This window comes from Hyla sarda, chromosome 8 (genome assembly GCF_029499605.1).
Source record: "Hyla sarda isolate aHylSar1 chromosome 8, aHylSar1.hap1, whole genome shotgun sequence".
Lineage (NCBI taxonomy): Eukaryota > Metazoa > Chordata > Amphibia > Anura > Hylidae > Hyla > Hyla sarda.
The window spans coordinates 172,656,012-172,679,806 of record NC_079196.1 but is presented as its reverse complement, the minus strand read 5'-3'; the positions used below and the strand labels follow the sequence as shown (position 1 = coordinate 172,679,806).

General features: G+C 43.6%; 1 protein-coding gene across 6 annotated transcripts in view; it reads right to left on the bottom strand.

The window, feature by feature from the left end:
- REXO5 (RNA exonuclease 5) overlaps positions 1-23,795 on the bottom strand; it is a 34,146-nt gene that overhangs the window by 2,735 nt on the left and 7,616 nt on the right. For 5 of the 6 annotated variants that reach the window (XM_056535734.1, XM_056535737.1, XM_056535738.1 and 2 more), the window contains exons 7-18: positions 19,894-19,982; positions 18,492-18,607; positions 16,591-16,729; positions 16,409-16,503; positions 12,668-12,770; positions 12,461-12,582; positions 10,929-11,046; positions 9,593-9,697; positions 8,542-8,679; positions 7,353-7,445; positions 7,044-7,263; positions 3,954-4,117 (exon numbers count right to left, since the gene is read on the bottom strand). In XM_056535734.1, the coding sequence (XP_056391709.1) occupies positions 3,954-4,117; positions 7,044-7,263; positions 7,353-7,445; positions 8,542-8,679; positions 9,593-9,697; positions 10,929-11,046; positions 12,461-12,582; positions 12,668-12,770; positions 16,409-16,503; positions 16,591-16,729; positions 18,492-18,607; positions 19,894-19,982 (1,502 nt within the window). Of the gene's footprint in view, positions 1-3,953; positions 4,118-6,367; positions 6,478-7,043; positions 7,264-7,352; positions 7,446-8,541; positions 8,680-9,592; positions 9,698-10,928; positions 11,047-12,460; positions 12,583-12,667; positions 12,771-16,408; positions 16,504-16,590; positions 16,730-18,491; positions 18,608-19,893; positions 19,983-23,795 lie in introns of those variants that run through there. The other variant, XR_008847165.1, reaches the window with a different exon arrangement.

Below are 23,795 nucleotides of genomic sequence, written 5' to 3'. Positions count from 1 at the left end.
GGTGCCTTGAATGTGTACAAGGCATCATGAAATTTGAGAGACCTGGAGCAGTTTGCAAAGGAAGAGTGGTCCAACATTCCGGCTGAGAGGTGGAAGAAGCTTATTGATGGTTATAGGAAGGGTATTAAGTTAAGGGTGCCAATAATTTTGTCCAGCCCATTTTTGGAGTTTGGTGTGACATTATGTCCAATTTCCTTATTTTCCTCCCATTTTTGGTTTAGTTCCAATACACACAAAGGGAATCAACATGTGTATAGCAAAACACTGCAATCCTTTATTGTGAGAAATACTTCATTTTCTTGTAAAATTTTAGGGGTGCCAACATTTACGGCCATGACTGTAGTACTGCCTTCTTTTCTCTCCCTTTAAAGAATGGGGGCACAGATAGTACTACCTCCTTGTAAATGATTTAGGCGCAGGTAAAACTGCCTCTCTGTAAATCATGTTGGCACAGTTGGTCCTTTCTCCCTATACCTGTAAATGATACCAGCATGGATACTACTATCTCTTGTAAATGATGGAGATACAGATAGTACTTCTGCTTTCAAATAATTAAGGCACAGGTAAAACTGCCTCCCTGTTTTTCTCGGTCAATCATGGGTCTACAGATAGTACTGACTTCCTATAAATAACATAAGCTCAAGTAGAATTGCCTTCCTATAGAGGATATAACTGCAGATAATACTTCCACCTTCTCCTCATCTCTCTGTAAGTGACAAAGGTACAAATGGTGCTGCCTCACTGTCTCTCCCTGAAAAGGATGTTCACAATGGTAAAGAGAGAAAGACTGGATGATGTTGATGACAGTACGTCAATTATCAATAAGGCCTGGTTCACATCATGATTTTACCATCCGATTAACAGACAGTAAAATGGGACAAATTCAGATTATCTGAAATCGCATATATGTATCTAAAAAAATTGTTTGGTATCAGATTTAAAATCGTATAAAAAAATCGTACAGCTGAAAATTTCAACCGATTTAAAAAAAAAATCTCATCTGTCTGTCAAGGGCAATAACGTTTATTTAAAGAGGTTACCCAGGAAAAAACTGTTTTTATATATCAACTGGCTCCAGAAAGTTAAACAGATTTGTAAATTACTTCTATTAAAAATCTTAATCCTTTCAGTACTTATGAGCTTCTGAAGTTGAGTTGTTCTTTTCTGTCTAAGTGCTCTCTGATGACCGCGAGCATCGGAAGGGTGCTAGCAGCAGCAGCCAGGGACCCGCCCGTAATGGCCGACATCCACGATCGCGAGGATATCCGCCATTAACCCCTCAGATGCCGTGATCAATACAGATCACGGCATCTGAGGCACTTTGATTGGATGATGGGATCACCCGCAGCGCTGCCATGGCGATCCGATCATCTGTAATGGCGGCCAGAGGTCCCCTCACCTGGCTCCGGCCGTCTCCCGGGATCTTCTGCTCTGGTCCGAGATCGAGCAGACCAGAGCAGAAGATCACCGATAATACTGAGCAGTGCTGTGTCCTATGCATAGCACTGCACAGTATTAACAATCAAAGGATTTCTCTAGATAGTCCCCTATGGGGACATAAAAAGTGTAAAAAAAAAGTTAAAAATTTAAAAATAAAAAGTAAAAAAAAAATCCCCTCCCCCAATAAAAATGAAAATTGTCAGTTTTTCCCCATTTTATCCCCAAAAAGCGTTTTTTTTATTTTTATAAACATATTTGGTATCGCCGCCTGTGTAAATGTCCGAACTATCAAAATATAATGTTAATGATCCCGTACGTTCAATGGCGTAAACGTAAAAAAATGTAAAAATTTCCAAAAATGCTTTTTTGTCACATTTTATTAAAAAAAAAAATGTATAAAAAATTATCTAAAAGTTTTATATATGCAAATGTGGTATCTAAAAAAAAAAATACAGATGACGGCGCAAAAAATTAGCCCTCATACCGCCCTATATACGGAAAAATGAAAAAGTTATAGGTGGTCAAAATAGGGCGATTTTAGATTTCTGATTTTGTACCAAAAGTTTTAGATTTTTTTTTAAGCGGTACAAAAATATAAAAGTATCTAGCCATGGGTATCATTTTAATCATATTGACCCACAGAATAAAGAACATGTCATTTTTACCGTAAATTGTACAGTGTGAAAACAAAACCATCCAAAATGTGCAAAATTTTGGTTTTCATTTAAATTTCCTCCCTAAAAAATTTTTTCTTTGGGTTCGCCGTACATTTTATGGTAAAATTAGGTTTCATTACAAAGTACAATTGGTCACGCAAAAAACAAGCCCATATATATATATATATATATAATATATATATATATATATATATATATATATATATATATATATATATATGGGTCTGTAGATTGAAATATAAGAGTTATGGATTTTAGAAGGCGAGGAGGAAAAAACGAAAATGCAAAAATAAAATTGGCCTGGTCCTTAAGGTGAAAATGGTCTTGGTCATTAAGGGGTTAAAGACACTACTGCGCATGTGTAAAAAGAAATCGTGTGAGATAAATCTGATGATTCAATATGATTTACATAGGCCATAATAATTTTAAAAAATCAGACACTTTGATTCGATTTTGAATCTGGTCAACCATGATTTTACCCCCGATCTAAAACCGTGCACATTTGGATGCAGATCAAAATTGATGCATGTGTTGGATAGGATTACAGAATGGAAGTCAATGGATACGACTTGGCATGCAGATTTGTACGATTTAAAAGGTAAAAAAAAATCATGAAAAAAAGTAGGATGGTAAAATCATGATGTTAAATGCACCCTAAGAATATTGAAGATCTTTATTGAAGTAATGCAATTCACAGGAACGCTTCAAGCCTGTACCGGGCTCTTCATCAGGCATGCCTCATGAAGAGCCCGGTACAGGTTTGAAACGCTCCTGTGCATTGCATAACTCCAATAAAGCTAAATAAATATTCTTATTGATGATTAACATACTGTCATCATCATCATCATCATCATCATCATCATCATCATCATCATCATCATCATCATCATCATCATCATCATCATCATCATCATCATCATCATCATCATCATCATCATCATCTAGGTGAGGAAGCGCCGCCACAGAAACTACAGTCTTTACCATCGTGGATTTATTGTACCTTCCAGAGGAACCCTGAGGCTGCTGATCACCATTTTATCTTTCTACGTGCAAGGAGAGGTGTTCTACCCTGAGTGCAACTCCATCTGGTAAGGAGCCTCCTTACCCTTCACTAGGGCTTCACTAGGTGCGCAGTGTCTCTTTTTTTTTTTTTCGGCATGAAAATGATGTTGGCACAGATAGTGCTGCCTCCTTTAAAACAATGTCAGCACAGACAATGGTATGAGAGTATTGCCGAGCATTTTTTTCTTCTCTTTGTACGTTCTCGTTTACCTTTTACTCTTTGTCTAATCTCATTGACCTTTACTGCACCATCTCATATGCTAAAAATGTTTTTAAAAAATCACAATGAACTTCCATTTAAATGGCCGACTGCTGTCTAAAATCGTCCCATCATACCATATACTTGTTTTCTTTAGCCAACAACATTTCTGGCAGACTTTAGTCTGTGGTTAACAATCACAAATAATAATTTAAAAAACAATAGTTGGCCCAAAATGGGTCAGCATATTGAGGACTTAGCAGTGTTATCTGGCCAAAGACATCTTATCCCCTATCCAAAGGATAGGGGATAAGATGTCTGATCGCGGGGCTGCGTCTCCAGTCTCAGAAAGCTCTTTGTTTCCGGGACTGGTGATGTGACGTAACGCCACACCCTCTTCATTCATGTCTATGGGAGGGTGCGTGACTACCGTCACGCCCCCTCCCATAGACATGAATGGAGGGGGGCGGGTGCGGCTCTTTGGCCAAATAAATCCCTTTAAATCCCGTAATATGGTACACTGGCTAGAAACACTAACGTGAATAAGTGGGAGAATATTCAGAGACTGGACCTACAGGCGCAACTTCTTGGTTACAATGTTTGTGTGGAGGAACACAGTTCACAGCTGCTTGTAGCCAGCGATGCAAGTGAGTGGAGGTAATGGCTTTCCTAATCCTCAGACCGCCATGTGTTCGCATATGTTCAATAGCTGCAGCAGCGGCATCAGGGCTGTGAAATTCTGCAGAAGCAAAATGCAATCAGACCAATATTTCACAAAAAATCAAGACTTAAACATGTTCTAAAGCTTCTTCTACAAGTGGTCTAAGAAGTAGCTACTTCTTAACTAAACCACCTTATAAATGGCTGTTTTATGTAGTAGGACACAATATAAACTGTAACATATGAACAACAAGAAAAAAACGTGGTTTATAATGGCAGGAAATGCTCAACCCCAAATGCAGTTGTGCATTTATGCTGGGGGAGAAGATCCTGCGCTTGTGATCCGTTGCTAAGGGCGATCCCCAGCATAAAATGCATACAATGGGGGATGCCTGCAGTGGACTACAAGTGCCACAATGGCATCCTACACCAGATAGACTGTGTGGATGTGTAACATACAGAATACCGTATATACTCGAGTATAAGCCGACCCGAATATAAGCCGAGGCACCTAATTTCACCCCAAAATCCCAGGAAAAGTTATTGACTCGAGTATAAGCCTAGGGTGGGAAATTCATCATCCCCCCCCTGTCATCATCCAGACCCTCATCATCATCACCCTGTCATCATCCCACACACCCCCTTCATCATCCCCTTGTCATCATCCCCTTGTCATCATCCCACACCCCCCCTTCATCATGCCCTTTTCATCATCCCCTTGTCATCATCCTCTTGTGAACTATCCGCCCTCAGTGGTCTTCAACCTGCGGACCTCCAGAGGTTTCAAAACTACAACTCCCAGCAAGCCCGGGCAGCCATCGGCTGTCCGGGCTTGCTGGGAGTTGTAGTTTTGAAACCTCTGGAGGTCCGCAGGTTGAAGACCACTGCGGCCTTTGACATCATCCAGCCCCCTCTCACCCCCTTTAGTTCTGTACAGTACTCTCCTCTGCTCGGCGCTGGTCCGGTGCTGCAGGACTGTCCGGAGAGGAGGTCGTCCGGTGGGATAGTGGTTCCGGGCTGCCATCTTCACCGGGAGCGCCTCTTCTCCGCGCTTCGGGCCCAGAATAGAGGCGTTGCCTTGACGATGACGCAGAAGGACGTTGGTAATGAACGTACCTCTGCGTCGTCGTCAAGGCAACGTGACTATTCTGGGGCCGGGCCCGAAGCGCGGAGAAGAGGCCTCCCCGGTGAAGATAGCAGCCCGGAACCACTATTCCACCGGACAACCTCCCCACCGGACAGTCCTGCAGCACCGGACCAGCGCCGAGCGGAGGGGAGTACTGTACAGAACTAAAGGGGGTGAGAGGGGGCTGGATGATGTCGAAGGCCGCAGTGGTCTTCAACATGCGGACCTCCAGAGGTTTCAAAACTACAACTCCCAGCAAGCCCGGGCAGCCATCGGCTGTCCGGGCTTGCTGGGAGTTGTAGTTTTGAAACCTCTGGAGGTCTGCAGGTGGAGGTGGAGAGTTCACTCGAGTATAAGCCGAGGGGGGTGTTTTCAGCATGAAAAATCGTGCTGAAAAACTCGGCTTATACTCGAGTATATACGGTAATACATAAATTTAGGTGCACTACTGTTGTAGATGTAGACAGTAACATATGACTAACCCTCAAAATGATGTTAAAATTTAGACATTAGCCAGTATATCCTTGTATGAAGGACATACCTGAGACCGCACACCAACGCCAAGGTTTCTCAAGTGGCGCAGAGACCAACACTATACTTGGAGGTGTATAAACTCCACATCTAATGCGCCTCAATCACTATTATAGGCAGCATGTAGGTGCACCTGTGAGGCCAGCAACATATAGCCTACTTGGGTGGGGCTCATAGCCTTCCTCCCACCTCCCATTGTATGTGTGCTTAGCCACACTGGAGGTAACTGGGAACAGGGTGCGAGTCAGACCTAATGCCCACTGGCCTCTGGTACTGCCCATACGGGTTAGCCATATGTTACTGTATACATCTGTCACAGTAGTGCACCTACATTTATGTATTAAATTGTAACATAGGAGCATTTTAGCAGTTGTAAGAGCTACAGGTTGTAAACCAAAGCAAAACATATTACTAATAATTCCTGTAAAACCAATTCATTACATAGGCATTAGGAGGTGTCGATATCAATTATATATGGTTCAGGTAATTATCATTAAATGATAGTAAAATTAAATCTTGTTCCAATGCATCAAATCTATAAATTTTAACCTAGTTTGGATCTGCACCTGTAGATTGTCAAAAAGCCAAGTAGCACAGACATTATATCTTATTCTGCCCCTGTAGAACAACCTGTGTCTACTTACAGCACCAAGGATGTTACATGGAGCTTACCTTCTCTATTATAAAAGCCGGAGCGATCAGCTTTCATGACAGGTCTGTCATAGTAAATACCTACATTTCCATTAAATGTGAAGCATTTTACTTAGAAATTTGTTTTCTTGCTGGAATAAAAATTGACAACTGGGTGTTAATCTGTACAGTCCGACACTTCTCAGCCCAGTATCACATGGGTAGAAACACACGACATGTTAAAGGAAAAGTATCATGTACAAAAACGTATCCCCTATCCGCAGGGGGTCCGATTGTGAGCTCTTGTCCTTGGCCCTCCCAGAGAATGGTGCATGTCAACCCCCACACAAAGCGGCAGCTGACACGTCCCCTCCATATATGTCTATGGGAGAGCCAAAGACAGACAAACGGCTCTATCATAGAGATATAAGGAGGGGGGGGCGTGTCGGCCACCGCGCTGTGTTCCGGGGGAGAGCAGGGGATCGCGGGGGTCCCAGTAGTTGGACCCCCCACGATCTGTTTTTGTACATGTTATATCTTTTTTAACACCTGGTTGTAAATTTTTTTCTAGTTTATGAGAAACAATAGTTTTAAGAAAAGACACTCCAGTCTACTTTACTGTGTGTACCAGTATCTAACAATACAGACAGGTCAGGAGAAGCCACATGTCCTACTTAAATTCTCTGACACATTCAGAATAAGCATTTTCTGTACATACTTAGGTAACAGTACTTTACAGGCTGCTGACTCCTTGGATTGGTTGGCACAAATACAGATTTAATTTCCTTAAAATGTTGAAACTGCTGCTGAAGAAATTCCTCCGTCAAGGGTCTTTCAAATCCAGAGACATAGATTGTGTTTTTATTTTCTGGATCATCTTCCATTTCCTTGAAAATGTCTTCATGGTCAAGGGTTTGCTGTGTAATCATCCTCTGAACCTACTCAATAGACAAAATACAGAGACACTTGAGGAACCAAGCCACAGGTCAGGACCAGAGGTGCAGTCTTCAGAGACATGACTGTTTACCTTAATATGACATCCATCAATACATGAGCCATTTAGAAGTTCCACGGCAAGTTGTGCAGCTTCTGGGACGCTGTACTTTATGCAGATATAAGGCTGGAGAGGCAAAGATAAAGGTTCTTTACTTATCCTGACAGTATGGTCACGAATTTATAGAGTTCCAACAATATCTATCGCTCAGTAATCTTATTTGCATTACTACTGGTAAAAACTCACTCTCCAAAATGCAAGATTATTCAAGGAAATGTCTGGGACTGGATAAAAGGGGACAGATTCTTTTGTTGCTAGAAACAGCACCGCATCTCTTTAAAGGGGTACTCCGCCCCTAGAGATCTTATCCCCAATCCAAAAGGCCCCCGGCGATCTCAGCTGCAGCACACCAGACATCCGATACACGGAGCAAACTTCACTCCGTGCCGGATGACTGGCAATGTGGAGGCTCGTGACATAAAGGCCAAGTCCCCTCAATGCAAGTCTATGGGAGGGGGCGTAACGGCGAGCCTCCGGTGCTGCACCTGACACTCTAAACAAACGCGGGGTGCAGCAGGGAGATCGCCGGGGTCCCCAGCGGCAGGAGGATATGGGATAAGATGTCTGGGGCGGAGTACCCCTTCAAGGAGTGTGTCTGACATGTCAGCTGAAGTGAATGAGAATGAACTAAGCTGCAATCATTGGCATATTCACCAATAGGCCAACTAGGGTGTGGCAGAAATGCCGGCCCATGATACACAACTGAGGTGACTGCACATACATCACTGGGGGAGAAGTGGTGGTCGTCAACAACTGCTGAATGATATGTGGAGGCGGCTGGGGCATAGTGTAAGCGGCACTCATCATCCCGAGAACCGCGCTGTTGGCAGAAGGCTGAGCCCTGTGTGCGCAGAGTGTGGCTTTGAAGCAGGAAGAGTGTCTGCTCTATGTGGAAGTTACGGGAAAGAAGCATCCCTTTTGAATCCCTGCCGGACCCATGCCGCACCCCATGCATTTGAAGGAGCCAGAGGAAGTTTGTTGCTGGACCAAAACCACAGACCATGGTTTTCAGCCCGGCAACAAAAACTGATATGGTCCAAAAATGAGCAAACTGGAGTCACTAGCTGACTCCATCCGACTCATTCAAATGAACGGGGTGCGGCATGGGTCCATATCCCCCAAAACGTGATATGAATGAGCCCTTAGAGAGGACTTTGCTTACCTGTTGAGTCTCTGATATAGTACTCAGTGAGTGGATAGGACCACAACTCTCAAACTGTATCTTCACAGACTTCAGGCACATACCGCTCTTAAAGGGTCCTGCAAATATTGTCATCATATCTGCAAACTTGCAGTTTACCTAAAGTGAAAATGCACAGGTAAGTAAAACAATATAGTGATGCATCCATGGCTCAGGTGTCAAGGGCAAACATATGGCAAATTAACTATATTATGAACATTACAAGACTGGCACAAAAATTAAAGAGACAGAATGTGCACAGTGAGGCGAACACGACCGGTGTCATGTAAAGAGAACGCACCATCAGAGTACTGCCTTATGCCTACTCACTAAAGCAAAGGGACCCCTAAAAATCTGATACAATGGCTCAGATTTACTACTGTAAATGCATTAAAAGTCAAGTGTACATGCCTTGTGCCATATTTATTAATTTTTTTTTTGTTTTGTGTTTTTAATTAATACAATTTTTGTTTTGAGCCTCACCCAGCAAGGTTCATGGCCTAGGAAGAAAGTGGGCGATTTAACAGAAATGGGTGTGGCCTGAATTGTGACAAGATACCACAAAATTTTGTAAAAAATAAAAATCAATTTTTCCAATTCCCTAATAATTTAATTTCCTATAATTCCAACTGGAATTGGCGATGCTGCAGAGCGGCAGCTTGGTTATGTCCTGAGTGTGCCAAGCCAGTTCATTTGCATGAACAGCCACGATGGAGGAACGGGGCCACAGACTGAAAAAATGCTAAAGACCATTGTCACCTACACTACATGTCTGTACCAACAGGTTTGTACGGGTGATTATGTTAGATTCCCTTTACATTTCATCATTAGGGTACATTTTCTATGTCACTGGTTTCCATATAAAAGGAGTTGTTTTTTTACACCTGTAAATAGATTTAGTGTACTACCTGCATGTGTGTTAATAAAGGAAGGCTAAGCGTAAAATACACATACAACATCCTATTACTTACTATATGTATAATATACACACAATAAATGACATGCTTAATTATACCACAGAGTAAGACCTTACTTTGGCATTGGTGCCTAGAAGGCACGTATTGGAAATGCTTCCATCCTGGAAATTTACAATGCTGAATGGAGACTGGGGAATGATGCTGCACGCTCTCCGGAGGACCTAGAAGGAAAATGAAGCATGAAAAAAAAATAATAATAATTGGAAAATATCTTTTAAACAGTGATCTCCAATATGTAGCTTTTTAAGTTGTAGGAAAACTACCGTATATACTTGAGTATAAGCCGACCCGAATATAAGCCGAGGCCTCTAATTTCGCCCCAAAAACCCAGGAAAAGTTATTGACTCGACTATAAGCCTAGGGTGGGAAATACATCATCCCCCGCCTGTCAATCCCTTCAATCAGTGGTCTTCAACCTGCGGACCATCAGATGTTGCAAAACTACAACTCCCAGCATGCCCGGACAGCCATCGGCTGTCTGGGCATGCCGGGAGTTATAGTTTTGAAACATCTGGAGGTCCGCAGGTTGAAGACCACTGCGGCCTTCATCATCACCCAGACCCCCCTTTAGTTTTCTACTCACCTCCCCTCGGTGAGAAGGAAGGGTGAGCTGGTCCGGGCCATCTATGCTGCAGGGACGGTCCGGTGGGGAGGGTTAGTTGTTCCGGACTGTCCATCTTCACCGGGAGGCCCTTTTCTCCGCTCCGGTACGGCCCCGGACTAGTGACATTGCCTTGACGACGACACGCAGGGACGTCTGCTGCGCACGGACGTCCCTGTGCGCCGTCATCAAGGCAACGCCACTAGTCCGGGGCCTACCGGTGAAGATGGACATCCCAGAACAACTAACCCTCCCGACCAGACGGTCCCTGCAGCATAGATGGCCCGGACCAGCTCACCCTTCCTTCCCACCGAGGGGAGGGGAGTAGAAAACTAAAGGGGGGTCTGGATGACGACGAAGACCCAGTGGTCTTCAACCTGCAGACCTCCAGATGTTTCAAAACTACAACTCCCAGCATGCCTGTCCGGGCATGCTGGGAGTTGTAGTTTTGGAACATCTGGAGGTCCACAGGTTGAAGACCACTGAGAAGGGATGGACAGGCGGAGAGTTCACTCGAGTATAGGCCGAGGGGAGCGTTTTCAGCATGTAAACTCTGTTTATACTCGAGTATATACCCTGACAGCCAAAGCATGCTGGGAATTGTAATTTTGAATCTACTGGAGAGCTATAGGTTTAAGAGCACTGTTTTAAGTCAGTCCAAATGTAAATTTCAAAGTTATGCTTTGTATATCATGTGACATCTGTACATGGTCAACCCTCAAGCCACCTTATAAGTGTAAGGATTCTGTCAGAATAACCTTTGACAATGCTGTAGGGGTCTTCATACTCACTTCTTCATCTGAAGTACATAAAAAGGCCTCAAAGTGACTTGAAGGCACAGGGTCTTTCAATCCCACTCTGGACACATAAGCAATCTTCTGGACTGCCTTATCCAACTCTTCTAGAAAACTGTGAATGACAAGTCAATGGATTGTTTAAGATTACATCCTTAATCCTTCATGTGATAAGGAACTAAAAAAAAAATATTTTTTTAAATCACAGATGTCTGAAGCCGTGATTGGTAGTGGTTCAGACGCTGAGACCCCGACTGATCACTAGAACGAAGGGAAAGCAGAGTTCTCGCCTAAGCACGGTGTCCCTTTGGAAAGCAGAGCACACAGAGTACGGACTGATTGAAAGCCTCATGGACTTTCATCGTGTCCATAGAGCACGAGCTAAGCAAGCGATTCTATCCCGTCATTCTAACAATTGGAGCCCAATGGTCACAACTTCTGTCATTTAGCTAGGCCATGTTAGAATTTATGTGAAAGTTTAGTTACACCAAGTACAGTGATCCCTCAACATACAATAGTTTCAACATACAATGGTCTTTTCTGGACCATTGTAACTTGAAACCAGACTCAACATACAATGCTACTGTATCTGCGAAACATGTCAATGGCTGGAAGAACCGACCAATCAGAATAGATATTTCACTGTTAAAACCTGTGTATTCCTAAAGTGTATGCACTGACTGGTGTCTGGTAGCGCCACCTTCAGTACAGGGAGGTATTACATGTTCTGTACTTTTTACCTGTATTACTGAAGTGTATGCACTGACTGGTGTCTGGTAGCGCCCCCTACAGTACAGGGAGGTATTACATGTTCTGTACTTTTTACCTGTATTACTGAAGTGTATGCACTGACTGGTGTCTGGTAGCGCCCCCTACAGTACAGGGAGGTATAACATGTTCTGTACTCTTTACCTGTGCCAGGGTTAGTTGCTCCTTTGGACATCAGGTGAGGGCGGCTCCATTTTCCTTTTTTTTTTAGGGCATGGCATGTTCTGTACAGGACCCTGAAGAAGCTCCTGTCCTCTACATAGACCAGTGTTTCCCAAAGAAGGTGCCTCCAGCTGTTGCAAAACTACAACTCCAAGCATGCCCGGACAGCCGAAGGCTGTCCGGGCATGCTGGGAGTTGTAGTTTTGCAACATCTGGAGGCACCCTGGTTGGGAAACACTGAAATAGACAGTGATTTACAGCTCCCAGCAGATCTTTATTACTTTTATATGTAAGGATTTGCTTTATTTATATTAGTTATCTACTTATTTGTCTTTAATCCTCACATTTCCTATTTTTGGATGACATTTTGGTGGCTTCAGAACCAATTACCAGGTTTCCATAGAGTTATGGTCTCAACATACGATGGTTTCAACATACAATGGAACCAATTAATATTGTAACTTGAGGGACCACGGTATTCAGTTACCCAGTATTGCCCCCACAGGGGAAAATGGAGCATTACCTGTAGCCTTATAAAACAAATAGGTTGTCCCTGTAATGCACAGAGAAGATGTGTTCTCCAGCGTAGCGGCTCTTACCTAGGTCCTTTTGATGGCAGGGGGGAATGAGGAAACCCATTCTTAGGGGATTTAGGAGTGCTTAGTCTACTATGCAGGCAATTTTCTTGTCGGAAAATATCCTCCATATTAATATCTGCGACCTAGAGAAGAAATAGGAATGATTTAGATCGGGACACAAAGATAGACTGTATAGGTCATGAATGACAAGAATATAAAAGGATGCACCTTTTCGGGTCCATGCTCAATGAAATACTGAGCCAAGTTCAAAGCAGCTGTAGCATCTTCTGTGGAGTCATGGCCAACAGCATCTGTGGACTGAATCTCTCTCCTGCAAATAAAGGATATATATCGTTTTACACTTTGTATTCCCTGTGTTGCAATTAAGACAGGTCAGTGGTGCATGGGGTTATTTGAAGGCAAAAGTTTAGGTCTACACAGGAGAAACACATATGTGGGTCACTAAAAGTGACCATATGCCTACAATAGATGCCAGATCCGCACTCACGGAGCAGACAGCTATTTTTCCTGACTTCAAAGAGTGCATGTGCTTTCAATAAAGAAAGGGGCGTAAGCTGCTGCCAGACTTCTCTGGTAGCAGTTTATCTCCAACACCAACAACAAAAGCGTCAGCAACAACGATGTATGAAACATTACAAAAGTTTATTTATTGAGAATAAAAAAATGCATCATAACAATTAAAAAGCACAGTGTACACAGCTGGAAGAAAAGGCAGAAACATACAGGCTCAAGGTGAGGGGTATATGAATGCAAAGAACACTGACAAACGTTGCATAAACAAGGGACTCACATGAAAAAATGCAGACCATACAATAAGGTTCAATATTTGAGTACAAATGCAACAGCAGTCAGAAAAGATTACAGAGGTATATTACCACAACCGAGCCATGTAGTTACCTGCACCTACCCCAACGCACGTTTCACGCCAATGCGCTTCGTCAGGGGACGCCCCCTGACGAAGCGCATTGGCGTGAAACGTGCGTTGGGGTAGGTGCAGGTAACTACATGGCTCGGTTGTGGTAATATACCTCTGTAATCTTTTCTGACTGCTGTTGCATTTGTACTCAAATATTGAACCTTATTGTATGGTCTGCATTTTTTCATGTGAGTCCCTTGTTTATGCAACGTTTGTCAGTGTTCTTTGCATTCATATACCCCTCACCTTGAGCCTGTATGTTTCTGCCTTTTCTTCCAGCTGTGTACACTGTGCTTTTTAATTGCTATGATGCATTTTTTTATTCTCAATAAATAAACTTTTGTAATGTTTCATACATCGTTGTTGCTGACGCTTTTGTTGTTGGTGTTGAATTTTCCCAGAGGGTGGCCTCGGCAACATATTCTTTGTTATATTGCCTTATAGGTGACAAGCAGTTTATCTCCTATAAGAACAAAGGATCAGACATGTTGATATCAAAACAAACGCAATCCTTCTTTCTGCCAGACATCTAACCTATGCATATGCCATGCAGATTTTATCAGGTTTACAAAATTCTGCAAATGTGTATGGACACCTTTAGTTCTGGGGGCACATTATCATTTGTCCTTTTTCTGGTTTTAGGTACAGTGGTCCCTCAACATATGATGGTAATCCGTTCCAAATGGACCATCGTTTGTTGAAACCATCGTATGTTGAGGGATCCGTGCAATGTAAAGTATAGGACAGTGGTTTACAACCTGCGGACCTCCAGATGTTGCAAAACTACAACACCCAGCATGCCCGGACAGCCGTTGGCTGTCCGGGCATGCTGGGAGTTGTAGTTTTGCAAAATCTGGAGGTCCGCAGGTTGAAGACCACTGGTATTGGAGGTAATACTCACCTGTCCCCGCCGCTCCGGACAGTCACCCCTCATCACCGCTGCCCTGGATGTCGCCCTCCATCGCTGTCGCCGCGTCCCCGGGGTGTCCCCGACGCTCCAGCAAGGCCTCTGCTTCCCCGGCATCCTCGCTCTCTGTCGCCGCCATCACGTCGCTACGCACGCCGCTCCTATTGGATGACGGGACGGCGTGCGCAGCGACGTGATGATGACGATGGAGAGCGCCGACAATGCAGGGGGATCCCGAAGAGGACGCGCCGGAGTCCCGAGGACAGGTAAGTGATCATCACCGGGCCACATGGGGCACCGTAAACGGCTATCCGGTGGCAGCTGAAGCAGTCTGTGCTGCCGAATAGCCGTTTATGCGATGGCTCTGACATACAAAAGCATCGTATGTTGATGCTGCCTTCAACATGCGATGGCCTCTGAGAGGCCATCATATGTTGAAATGATCGTATGTCGGGGACATCGTAGATCGGTGGGTCACTATATATGAAAATTAGGTATTGTAGAATGACATACACTTTTTTTATTCATTATTTGCTGTCCTTAAATTGGGACAATGTTATTTGTATCCTTAAACTTGATAAAGGCCTAAACATTTCTTACTGGTAAGAGTCTGCTATCCTGTGTAGGGACGCCTTTTTTTTTTTTTTAAACACATTATCCTTTCTCACGCTGCATAACTAACTGCAGCAGAGCCTCTCCCCCAATCTTCTGCCTACAATATCAAAACTGGCCCACTAATACCATCTTTACCTTAGTTGTCTTCCAGATGTAAATAAATGGGGTCAGGAAGAAATTACCCCCTGTGTTATCTGAAGGATTACTACAAGATTTTGTCAGGAACACAAAGTTCTGCAGACTGACAGACAGGTTAGACATGTGTCTTCTGTTTACTTGTAAATTGTGTTTATAGATTTAGTGTTTTAAAGCAGCGTTCCCCAACCTTGGCTCTTCGGCTGTTGCAAAACTAGAACTCCCATAATGCCCTGGCAAACTAGTGTTTTTGCAACACCTATAGAGCCAAACTACAGGGGTATTCTGGAGAATAAAAATATTTTTGAAACCACTGTTTTTTTATATATTATTATTATTATTATAGTATAACATTTTGTAATACAGTGACCTATGATGGCCCCGACATACGATCATTTCAACATACGATGGTCTCTCAGAGGCCATCGAATGTTGAAGGCAGCATCAACATACGATACTTTTTTTATCCATCGCATAAATGGCTATCCGGCAGCGCAGACTGCTTCAGCTGCCACCGGATAGCCGTTTACGGTGCCCCGTGTGGTCCGCTGACGATCACTCACCTGTCCTCGGGGCTCAGTAGCGTACTCCTCGGGATCCTCTGCATCGCCGGCGCTCTCCGTCGTCATCACGTCGTCGCGCACGCCATCCCGTCATCCAATAGGAGCGGCGTGCGCAGCGACATGATGGCGGCGACGGAGAGCGACGTTCCCAGGCAGCAGAGACCTTCCCGGAGCGTCGGGGACACCCTGGGGACGCAGCGTCAGCGATGGAGGGTGACATCCAGGGCAGCGCTGACGGTCCGGAGCGGCGGGGACACGTGAGTATAACCTCCAATACCAGTGGTCTTCAACCTGCGGACCTCCAGATGTTGCAAAACTACAACTCCCAGCATGCCCGGACAGCAGTTGGCTGTCCGGGCATGCTGGGAGTTGTAGTTTTGCAACATCTGGAGGTCCGCAGGTTGGAGACCACTGTCCTATACTTTACATTGCACGGATCCCTTAACATACGATGGTTTCAACAAACGATGGTTCATTTGGAACGGATTACCATCGTATGTTGAGGGACCACTGTATTTCTATAAAACAACAAACATTGTATGTAATATGCTTTTACATGTCTTTGTAGAGAACTGCAAGGCCACTCATACACTGGTTCCCGCTCACTCACTCATCACATGCCCTGCCGGGCCAGGTTTTAAGAAAGGTTCTTAGTTCTCAGGAATCCCCCCTTTAGAGACTAGAGTACGTGACCCTAGTGATAAGCTCTAATTCATAGTTATATATTTGGATTACATTAGCACAAAAACTGAGCAAGAAGGGAACAAATCAGAACCAACACCCAAGTGTGTAAGAAGAAAAAAACGTTGTACTTTAAAATCACTTGTGCCAAGAACTTCAATCTAAACCTCCTTTCCAAGTTCCGTGTAAAAAGTAGTGATGTGTCAATAACATTTGGATGTATCATCTGTAAGGAAAGAGAATACACAGTAACCAGGGTCACATGACTACCACTAGATATAACAATGATGCCATGTGCCAAGATGAAGGTTACCTGCAGAGCTTGAAGGTCACAATTTAAAGAGTGACCCACCAAGACGGCATCTGGAGGAAGGAGACTTTTTAATTTTTCTTGGACATCCTTTAGCTTTGTATTTACCCGGAAAAGCATCTTTCTTGTAATCCCCGAAAACCTGAGCAAACACAAAAAAAGGAATGCGTAAGATGATATTGCACTAAAAATAAAATCTAAAACTAAATATATATATATATATATATATATATATATATATATATATCTCCTATAAAATATATGTAACTTACTATTACTGGGGTTGTCCTGTAGAAATGTTATTAACCCTGTGCCCAGATTTTAATAAAACAAAACAAAAACAAGCTGCTTCTCAACCCCCTCGCAGCCTTCGGTATCGGCACCTGGTCTCAGCCTCCATAGCATCCACGGAGCTGCAGACGCCCCATCACATGGCCGTTCAGCCAATGACAGTCATTTCCCAACCGAGATGTGGCATGGTGTCTGCAGCTCTGTTAAGTGCTACAGAGACTACGACCAGGCACTGATACTGGAGGCTACGAGCGAGGTAAGTAAAGGCTTTTTGTTTTATTATGTAGTCTGGGAAAATAGGTTAAATAAGATTTTTCACTCTTTAAAGGGTCTATTGCTCCAAGACTATCCTTTTCTATATACTACAAGTGTAGAGCCTGGGCTGCCAACCTCCTCTCTGTTGTCCAGTAGTTAAGCGGGTTATCTGACTTTTTAAAATTGACCATCTATCCTAAGAATAGGCCCCCACAGGTCAGTGATTGTCCCACACCCAGTTCCCCTTTCGATCAGCTTTTTGAAGAGGCTGTGGTGCTTTGGTCTCTTCAAAGTTTACAAGCTCTTGTCCTTGCGCTCACTGTACTTTTACTATCACCACTGTTCTTTTCAAGGTAACAGGAGTGAAGAATGCTCCTGGCTACCTATGTACTGTCCTATTACTGGAGCAGCAAGGGGCACACTGAATGGCTAAACAAGAGCGGGAGGACTGGAGGATCAAATTATCCTGCCTTCTCTCTCTTTCTTAAAGGGGTATTCCAGGCAAAAACATTTTATCCCCTATCCTAAGGATAGGGGATAAGATGTCTGATCGCTGGGGGCCGCCGCTGGGACCCCCCGCGATATTCCTGCAGCACCCGCATCCTGTGCGGGTGCTGCGTCTCCAGTCTCGGAAACCTCCGGGTTTCCGGAACTGGGGACGTGACGTCACGCCACGCCCCCTCCATTCATGTCTATGGGAGGGGGCGTGACGCCCCCTCCCATAGACATGAATGGAGGGGGCGTGGCGTGACGTCACGTCCCCAGTCTCGGAAACCCGGAGGTTTCCGAGAATGGAGACACAGCAGCGGGCCCCCCACGATCAGACATCTTATCCCCTATCCTTTGGATAGGGGATAAAACAAATTTGCCCGGAATACCCCTTTAAGTTCCCAACTATCTACATGATGTGACCAGCTCAAGGATCCTTTGTTTGTAAATTTACAGATGGCTGGCAACCCTGGCTCAAAAGGGCACCGGTCATCCGAGCAGGATGTCGTACTAGCTTCCCAGTCTGTAAACTGGAAGATTAACTAATCCCTTACTTTCTTGTATTATCTCCCTTACGCTACATGAGCGTTTCCCAACCAGGGTGCCTTAAGCTGTTGCAAAACTTGGACTTGCATGCTGGGACTTGAAGTTTTGCAAAGCTGGAGGCAACCCGGTTAGGAAACACTGCTCTACATGGTCTTGCAGTTGGCACACACGGTGCAAAAATATAAATAAAAATGACCAACAAAAAGTGCCCAATTCACCCATTGTCAGTCACTACAATATGCTGTAGAGGAGGGCCCAGTTTTTGGTGTGCCAAACTGAACCTGAGAAGAGAGAACAAGATATAGAACTGAATGAGAAAATACCTGGTCATGTAGTTTATAATGGGATTGTCTGGCTTCACAAGCTCATTCATAATACACTGGCCTTGGGCATCCACTAAAGACACTCTGGTCAGCTCATTCCCTTTACAGGTCAAACACTGTGGACGGAGAAATTATGGGTGTAAAACACTAGTTTCCTATATTTTATCAATATGTGGGTGACAAAAATCTAAATCAAGCCTGATCATCTGTTTCATCCACGGTAGCACCTGGTCACATGAAAAGACATTGCAGAAGACTATTCTTCACACCAGATTGAGGGACACCGGCGAAAGTAAGATTATTAGATCCCTCACCAAATTTCTACAACTTCCAGGAGATGTTTGAGTGCAAGAGAAAATGTATAAATGTAAAATGTATAGTCGCTTCAAGCAGTCACCCCTTTACACCTTGGTCTCCACTTCTCAATGTCAGGGACACATGAACTGTTCTCTCTGTGTGAATTAAAGTGAAATAAGATTGAGAATCCATCTATTGCCTTTGATAAGTCTGATGTGTCTATCTCCCCTTGGAAACCTACTTCATGTATGGTCCTGCAACCTGGGATATCAAAAATTATCTATCATAAGACTTAACAGGAAAGGATATAGGACCTTAACATGTTTGAAAGAAAGACAGAGGGGATATTATAGAAAATGTTAAATACATAAAGGAAAACAACACGATAAAGGAGGCGAGGAGATTAAAGAGAAGAAAAACTATCAGAAGATGACATAGGCTTCTGTAGTAATATCAGGAAGTATTACTTTACTGAGAGAGTAGTGGATGCATGGAATAGCCTTCCTGCAGAAGTGGTCGCTGCAAATACAGTGAAGGAGTTTAAGCATGCATGGGATAAGCATAAGGCTATCCTTCAAATAAGATAGGGCCAGGGACTATTCATAGTATTTAGGATATTGGGCAGAATGGTTCCTATCTCCTCACACATTCTAGGTTTTCTTTTACCTAGACCAGTGTTTCTCAACCAGTGTGCCTCCAGATGTTGCAAGACTACAACTGTAGGGAACAGCTTGAGGCACACTGTTTGGAAACACTGACCTTGACTGGGTGGCATCATGATCTTGTCATCCAAGTAGAGGCAGTATTTCTGTACATAGGCTCATATGGAAACCATGACTCAATTTGAGAAAACAATGCAATACTTCATTCTAATAAATCTGTTTTAGTCCAATCATATCATGGCCTTAAGTTGTATAGTGGCCCCTGGATGTCCCATGATGATGTCTCATCCTTTGTTCTGAAAGCAGCTGCCAGACGATTCAAACAGCATCTGGCCTCTCTCTCCTATATAAAGCGAGCATATTGACGTGGAGGTCAGCTATCCTATGTATACAACCAGCAGTACTGGTTACCATGTTGTGTGTATGATCTTTCAGGTACTTGCCATTTCACAATCCAGACCAAACAGAGGGCTGCTGTCAGTGGGTTCCTTGATGCAATTGGTATGAACATAATTTTGTGTATCAGATGAGCCTGCAAGTAATAATAAGAAACATTTTATTATATTAAATATTGCATTAATACTCAAATAACAAAAATAAATTGCAAAATATATGTTCTCCTGACCTGCTTTCTATGACTTTTGATTTCTCTACAAACAGATTAACCTCAGGTAAGCCCATACATTTTACATATTTTTGGCAAACAGGAAAGGATGTTAAAAACTGATATTTCCTATGATTTGAACAATTCTCTCCATAGTAAAATTATTGTGTCACCACAGAGCACATTCTTGTAGTCACCAAATCCCCTACCGGCACAGACTCGACACAAACACTTCGGTCCTGATTTATCAATCTGTCTGAGACAGAAACTGGAGTGATTTTCCCAAGCAACCAATCACTGCTCATGTTTTATATCTTATGGATCTCTCGTAAAATGAAAGCCGAGCCGTGATTGGTTGCTTGGTAAAATCACTCCAGTTTCTGTCTCAGACAGATTGATAAATCAGGGCCTTAGACTTTGTTCACACAGTGGAATATCCTCACGGGAAAATTTCCGTGCCGACATTCTACAGACAGTAGCAGAACACTCGGAAATGTGCCGTCTCATAGACGGCAATACATTTCCTTGCAGACTCCGAAGAAAGAATAAACATGACTATTCTTTTTGTGGAAGCCGGAATCAAATTTTCTGGGCCAGAAACTCTGCCATGTGAACAGTGATGCCATGTCCGTTCTGAATTCTTCTCTCTCCTCTTCCCTCACCATGTGTGCACCAGGGGGGGGAGCACAGCACTGCAATAAGAATGAGCGTTTGTGTCATTCCTATTTACTGCTCGGCCCAAATGGTCTTTAAGGGGTACTCTGCTGGAAAACAATTTTTAATCAACTGGTGCCACAAAGAATAGGTTTGCTATGGGGATTTTCTCCTGCTCTGGACAGTTCCTGACATAAACAGAGGTGTCAGCAGAGAGCACTGTGGTCAGACAGAAAAGAAATTCAAAAAGAAAAGAACTTCCTGTGGAGTATACTGCAGCTGTTACTGGAAGGGTAAAGAATTTTAAATAGAAGTAATTTACAAATCTGTTTAACTTTCAGGCACCAGTTGAGTACCCCTTTAAGTGACATTACTAAAAGGGGTTGTCCAGAAATAGAAAAATATATTTTCTACAAAAACTGGGCCACATCTGTTCAAAGGATTTGTCTGGTATTGCAGTTTGACCGGAGGTGCATGTACTGGTTCCTGTAACGCATATCTTGTTCTGAGGATCAGACGTCACAACGTGACTACCTGACATGCACACTCACATTATTTACAAACAAGAACCCAGCGTGTTCCGACTGACAGTCTGCACCTTGTCTGACAGCTGATCTGTTGACGGCCAACCAATTTACAGTGGTCCCTCAACATACGATGGTAATCCGTTCCAAATGGACCATCGTTTGTTGAAACCATCGTATGTTGAGGGATCCGTGCAATGTAAAGTATAGGACAGTGGTCTACAACCAGTGGACCTCCAGATGTTGCAAAACTAAAACACCCAGCATGCCCGGACAGCCGTTGGCTGTCCGGGCATGCTGGGAGTTGTAGTTTTGCAACATCTGGAGGTCCGTAGGTTGAAGATCACTGGTATTGGAATTTATACTCACGTGTCCCCGTCGCTCCGGACAGTCACCGCTGCCCTGGATATCGCCTTCCATCGTTGTCGCCGCGTCCCCGGGGTGTCCCCGACGCTCCGGCAAGGCCTCTGCTTTGCCGGCATCCTCATTCTCCGTCGCCACCATCACATCACAAGTGATGACGACGATGTAGAGCGCCGGCGATGGAGGGGATCCTGAAGAGGATGCGCCGTGCCCAGAGGACAGGTAAGTGATCGTCAGCGGACCACACGGGGCACCGTAAACGGTTATCCGGTGGCAGCTGAAGCAGTCTGTGCTGCCGGATAGCCGTTTATGCGATGGCCCCGACATACAAAAGCATCATATGAGAGGCCATCGCATGTTGAAATTATCGTATGTTGGGGCCATCGTAGGTCGGGGGGGGGGGGGTAACTGTATACATTTATGATATTAGTTCATGTATGTTTATGGATCAGTTATCTTTTTATGGGTATACACCCCTTAGTTGTGATGTCATTGATTGATGTTACTGTAAATAGATAAATGTCACTGGTAGAGAAGGATCTGGGTGTACTTGTAGATCACAGACTACAGAATAGCATGCAATGTCAGACTGCTGCTTCCAAAGCCGGCAGGATATTGTCATGTATCAAAAGAGGCATGGACTCAAGGGACAGGGACATAATACTCCCCCTTTATAAATCATTGGTACGGCCTTACCTGGAATATGCTGTTCAATTTTGGGCACCAGTCCATAAAAGGGACACTGTGGAGCTGGAAAGGGTGCAGAGACGCGCGACTAAACTAATATGGGGCATGGAACATCTTAGCTATGAGGAGCGATTAAAGGAGTTACAATTGTTTAGTCTTGAGAAGAGACGTTTAAGGGAGGATATGATAAAAGTATATAAGTATATTATTGGCCCATACAAAAAATATGGAGAAAAACTGTTCCAGGTTAAACCCCCCCCCCCCCCAAAGGACGAGGGGGCACTCCCTCCGTCTGGAGAAGAAAAAGTTTAGTCTCAAGGGGTGACACGCCTTCTTTACCATGAGTACTGTGAACTTATGGAACAGTCTACCTCAGGAACTGGTCACAGCAGGAAAATTTTACAGCTTTAAAACAGGATTAGATACATTCCTGGAACAAAATAACATTAATGCTTATGAATAAATATAAAATCCCATCCCTTCCCCAATATCGCGCCACACCCCTACCATTCAATTCACTGGTTGAACTTGATGGACATATGTCTTTTTTCAACCGTACTAACTATGTAACTAAATAGCTGTTTGTTTGCACTTGCTACACTGCTTAAGAAAGATCCAAATTGTAAGATTGAAACGTTGCACCTTGTGGATGTGTGAATAATTACACTAAATTGATTCACATCACTTGTAGTGCCACTTCCTTGTATATTTATCTTGCAGTTTAGCACTATATGCTTGAATGAGTTCAGCTGCCATACCAAACATAGACCATAAACAGGGAATGTTTTATCAAAAAATGACCTATTTGAATCAAGTTTTTATGTTATCCTATTGTTAAAGAATTTCTGGTGATTTTTTTTCAAATTTAGCATTTTACTATCTATATTTTATAATTACACTGAAATCTTTCATTCTGGCTACTACGCATAAAACTAAGCTGAGACTTCCTGTTCTGTTCAGAGCAGACAATGATTACAGTGAAAGGTGACACCAGCAGATAGATAACATTGGTTCCACCCCCATTCACAGCAGAGATCAGCCTCCCCCTCCCTGTAGAATGACCTCTGTATAGGTCTCCAATTCAATTGAATGGGACAGGTCCAGTCTATTGATGATGTCTAGGGTCCTGCAGAAGAGCATATCGCTAAATGCTGTTAAAATGGCAGATGGCAGCCCCATAATAACGTACAAAAATTGCAATCAGAAAATAGAAACAGATTCGAAGAAAAAGAACATGTTTCAGTATCACATTTACTTTAAAGGGGAAACAACAGATCCCTATTTTCTAATCTTGGGCAAACCTACTTAACCTCCCTGGCGGTATGATTCTGTCTGGAAATTTGTACCAAAAGCGGTACAATTTTTTGAACTGAATTTCACATCTCCCCCCCGTCCATTTCACATCTCCCCCCGCCGATTTCACATCTCCCTTGTCACATCCCCCCGTCACATTCTTCCCCCTCCTTGTCACCTTCCCCCTCCTTGTCACATTCTCCCCCTTCATGTTACATTC